The following is a 3857-nucleotide window of genomic DNA, read 5'->3' on the forward strand; positions in this document are numbered from 1 at the left end:
AAAGACATTAAGTAGCAATTAACACAAGCGACAAACTCTCACAACACCCTGGCAAGGGAGTAAGTTACACTCATTTTGTAGAGGGAAAAATTTGCAGACAGGTGGATACCACCATGGTTACCATGGCTGGATGCGTTCCTGTGTCGCCTGCTCTAGGTGATCCTGCTTTGGCAGGAGGGCTTGGACTAGATGATCTTTTGAGGTCCCTTCCACCCCTGACATTCTGTGATTCTGTGACAAATGGTTAACAGTGATTTGTGACAACTAGTTTTCTAGCATGTGCACTTACTGAAGCAAGGTTTAGGATTGATATGCTGTTAAGTTTGCCTTTTTTTTTTTTTCTTCCCTCACTTTCCAGCAAGAGTATTATCTGAAAGAACACAGGTTAACACTCCACTTCCTAAGAAAACAATCGGCACATCTCCAGCCACAGCTCACTCTGTCAGAAAGGCTCTTGGAAATGTGAATAGAACTGAAGGAGTCACAAACAAGACAGAAAAGATGAAACAGAAGAATCAGCCTTGCGCTGCAAACAAAGTGAGTACAACGCGCTTCTATGGAGTGGGGAAATAAAAAAAGCACGGCTTGCCTAGTACTGTGGCTTAACCCTGACCGGCAGCCAAGCTTGTTCCCTCCCTGCTCAGTGAGATGGGGGAAAGTATTGGAAGCGTAGAAGTGAGAAAACTCCTATGTTGAGATTAAAACAATTTAATAACTAAAAATTGTAAAACCACTTTCTCACCACCAGCTGACTGTGCCAGTTTTTGAGCAATGGCAGCCCTTGCAAACTTCCCACCAGTTCTTGTTGCTTAGCGTGTCATTGCATGGTCTGGAAGATCCCTTTGGTCAGCTGGGGCTGTGTGTCCTGCCTCTGCCCCTCCCGACTCCATGTGCACCCTCAGCCTCCTCGCTGGTAGGGTGAGGAGCAGAAAAGGCCTTGATACTGTGTAAACAGTGTTCAGCAGTAGCAAAACCAGCTGTGTTATCAACATTGTTTTCATCACAAAGCTAAAATGGGATATAGGAGCTACTAGGAAGAAAAATAACTCCCCTAGCCAAAACCAATCTGCCTACATAGGCACAAAGACTACAACAGCTTAGGGGTTACCTAATGGCAGAGCAATGTCTCTATAGAAAATAGCCTGAGCAAATGTCTCATTCATGTGTTAAGTATCAGGAGTTTAAGATACGAGCCTAAATGTTGTAGTGCAGTGATTTGTTGCCACTGTATGTAGTACTGCACTACATAAACTGAAGCATTTGCCCATCTTGTTTGTGTTGAAAGTGTTAGAATTTAGCATAACTGAGGGTTGTGTGGTGGACGTTCTTGTCTGCAGACATGTATCCCACAGGAAAGCCACTACAGAGGTACTACAGGAGCTCAAATAATGTGACTTTCTCTTTTTAAGACTACTGGAAAGACTGCTGGGTTAGAAAGCTGTGATACAGTGGCTGAAGAAGACTGGCCAGAAATAGAAAATATGTTTCCTTTTGATCCCCGAGGTGAGAACTACTGGTGTCGGTGTAATTATTAAAATGAACAATCAGGCTTCCATAAGTGTTGACATTGTTGTAAGACGTTGGCCAAGCTGTTGTGGCAAACAAGCTATCATGGCATTTCTCTGGAGTCCTTTCGTAAGGGTGGCTGCTACTTCTGAAATGCTGTCTCATTCTTATTACCTGCAATAGCCATGCTCCAGATACGTAGTAGTCAGAGTCTATTATTATAGTATTGGGAAATCAGTTCCAAAAAAGCCTGCTAGAGCCTCTTAATTTGTTAAATGCCAAGTAGTAAACAAGTATTCAAAGCTGAAGCAATCCTGAAGAGGGGACTTCTCCTAGTGTATGCCAAGATGGTAATTTGAAGAGATTCCTTCTGCTGTAGCATTTAATAGTTGAAGATGAAACTGTTAAGACTGTTCTTAGAATATTTGCAATGGGCTTGTGCTATTTCAGTCCTTAAAAGTGTGTCCTTAAACCATACGGCTTGTGTGGAAGTAAGTGTGCAAAAACTACAGTAACAAAGATTACTTCCGTGTTAGTGAAACATGCTGTGCTTGATGAAGTTGATTGTATAGTGATTGGAGAGAAATTAGTAAAAGCTCCTGCTAATTTACTAATAACTGTAGTTATGCAGTATAATTTTTCTTTTTGAGTACTGGTGTATTCTGGTCAGCTAAAGTGTAACTGCAAATACCTCATAAGAGGGGACTGTTGGATTGTGGTGTTTTGGACTTGTTCCTGCTTCATTTAATGTGGGAGAAACTGCAGCTGCCCATGCTACTGCAACTGGACGCTGTTCCTAAACTACAGTGTGTCTTTCTTAAACAGATTTCGAGAGTTTTGATCTTCCCGAGGAGGACAAATTAAGCAATATCAACCTGTGTGGTGTTCCGCTCATGGTGTTTGAAAGGACACGTGACAGACGTGTGAGCTTGGTTCCTTCACCTGTGAAGATTGAGGAGACTTCCTGGGAGTCTAGTAAGTGGAAACTTAGCCTGAGCTTTGTTAGTGGTGGTTTTGGGGGGAAGCTAGTTGGCTGCTGTAGGGAACTGCTACTGCTGTCTTAACCGCTAAATAGCACACTGGTACCAAACAGCTCTTGGTGTACAGTCAAGCTGAATGTAACTAGACAACCCTACTAGTACAGGTAGTGGTCTCAAAGTGATGCTGCTGAGCAGTCTCTTGCATTTAGGTGGAACTGCAGTCAAGCACTGTTTCACTTAGTTAAGAGGCTTATGCTAATCCACTGGGAGCTAGCTTATTGTAGAGAGCACAAGTTCTGGGTTTCGTGAGAAACTGATTTGCTCTATTTCTAAATTTCAGACTTGCTACAATCAACTGCTGACTTCCTTGCTACCCTGAATGAGATCATTGATATGCCATCTCCAAATTATGACCTTTAATGCGTGTTCTTAAGTTTCTATTGAGTTCAAATTTCCTGTGGTTCTGTACTTTAATAAAGGCTAACCTGTATAACACTGGCCCTGTCTATTGTCAGAAGGTCTGACATGTAAGCAGTGAAGTAGTGCTTTGAAAAGGAGGGTATATAACAAGCAGTTAAAGCTTCTAAGCAAGACTAATACACTGTTGTGAACCATTTCTGGGAGCTGGTACCTCCTCATTAGACTAAATGGTCATGATGGGTCAGGAGGACCTTCTGCCTTCATTGTTTGAACAATTGTGTTTATTAAACATGCAAGGGTTCAAAATTAATCTGTATACCTGGTGTAAGTACTAGAGCTAGTACTCTTCTGGTGTTTTTCCTTTCTCGGTTTGCTGTTCACATTGGTTGTCCAAGATGGTATAGCTGTATTTTTATGGAACTGTAAACTACTTCTAATTGTCACAGCACTGTGTGGCTGTCAGTGCTGGGTACTCTGTGCTCTGAGGAACCCTGTCCTTCAAGTAGTCTTTTCTCTGGTGCTGTAATGGCTTTAACCCCAGTTCTTCATCACTTAAGTCAGTTGTGCAGGTGGTTAGCATTCACTTAAGTTAAACTGGTTTTATAGTCCCTGGACAATCCTCTGATCTTGTCAGATTAGAGCAGCCTGAGCTGCCTTCAGCTTTTAGCTCATCCTTCATGTGAACCACCTGCCGGGGAAGGTGGCCTTTCTGCTCTTCCAGGCTGCCCCTGACTCCTGAACAGGAGGAATTGCTGTGTTGAGTTTGCCATCACACCGTGGCACTAGAAGTGCCTGCAGTGGCCAGGCCAGCTTGTCAGCTCATGCTTCCGGTAGTGTCTTAAGAAATGTGTTTTAATGATTGCAGGCTGAGTAAAAGGTGAAAATGCTCTAGGGAGGGAATGGGGTTAATGTAGCATGGGTCAGTGCTGCCTCCCTCGGGTCTGCTTTTTG

At 43.1% G+C, this 3857-nt stretch overlaps 1 protein-coding gene across 2 annotated transcripts in view; it reads left to right on the forward strand.

Moving 5' to 3' along the window:
* The window catches only part of PTTG1 (pituitary tumor-transforming 1), a 3637-nt gene extending 731 nt beyond the window's left edge, over positions 1 to 2906 (forward strand). The window contains exons 2-5 of one of the 2 annotated variants that reach the window (XM_009876960.1): positions 359 to 537; positions 1410 to 1503; positions 2332 to 2481; positions 2827 to 2906. In XM_009876960.1, the coding sequence (XP_009875262.1) occupies positions 359 to 537; positions 1410 to 1503; positions 2332 to 2481; positions 2827 to 2906 (503 nt within the window). The remainder of the gene's footprint in view (positions 1 to 358; positions 538 to 1409; positions 1504 to 2331; positions 2482 to 2826) is intronic. The other variant, XM_009876961.1, reaches the window with a different exon arrangement.
* The last annotated feature ends 951 nt before the right edge of the window (positions 2907 to 3857 follow it).

The sequence above is a fragment of the Apaloderma vittatum genome, unplaced genomic scaffold (assembly GCF_000703405.1).
Source record: "Apaloderma vittatum isolate BGI_N311 unplaced genomic scaffold, ASM70340v1 scaffold19299, whole genome shotgun sequence".
Classification (NCBI taxonomy): Eukaryota; Metazoa; Chordata; class Aves; order Trogoniformes; family Trogonidae; genus Apaloderma; species Apaloderma vittatum.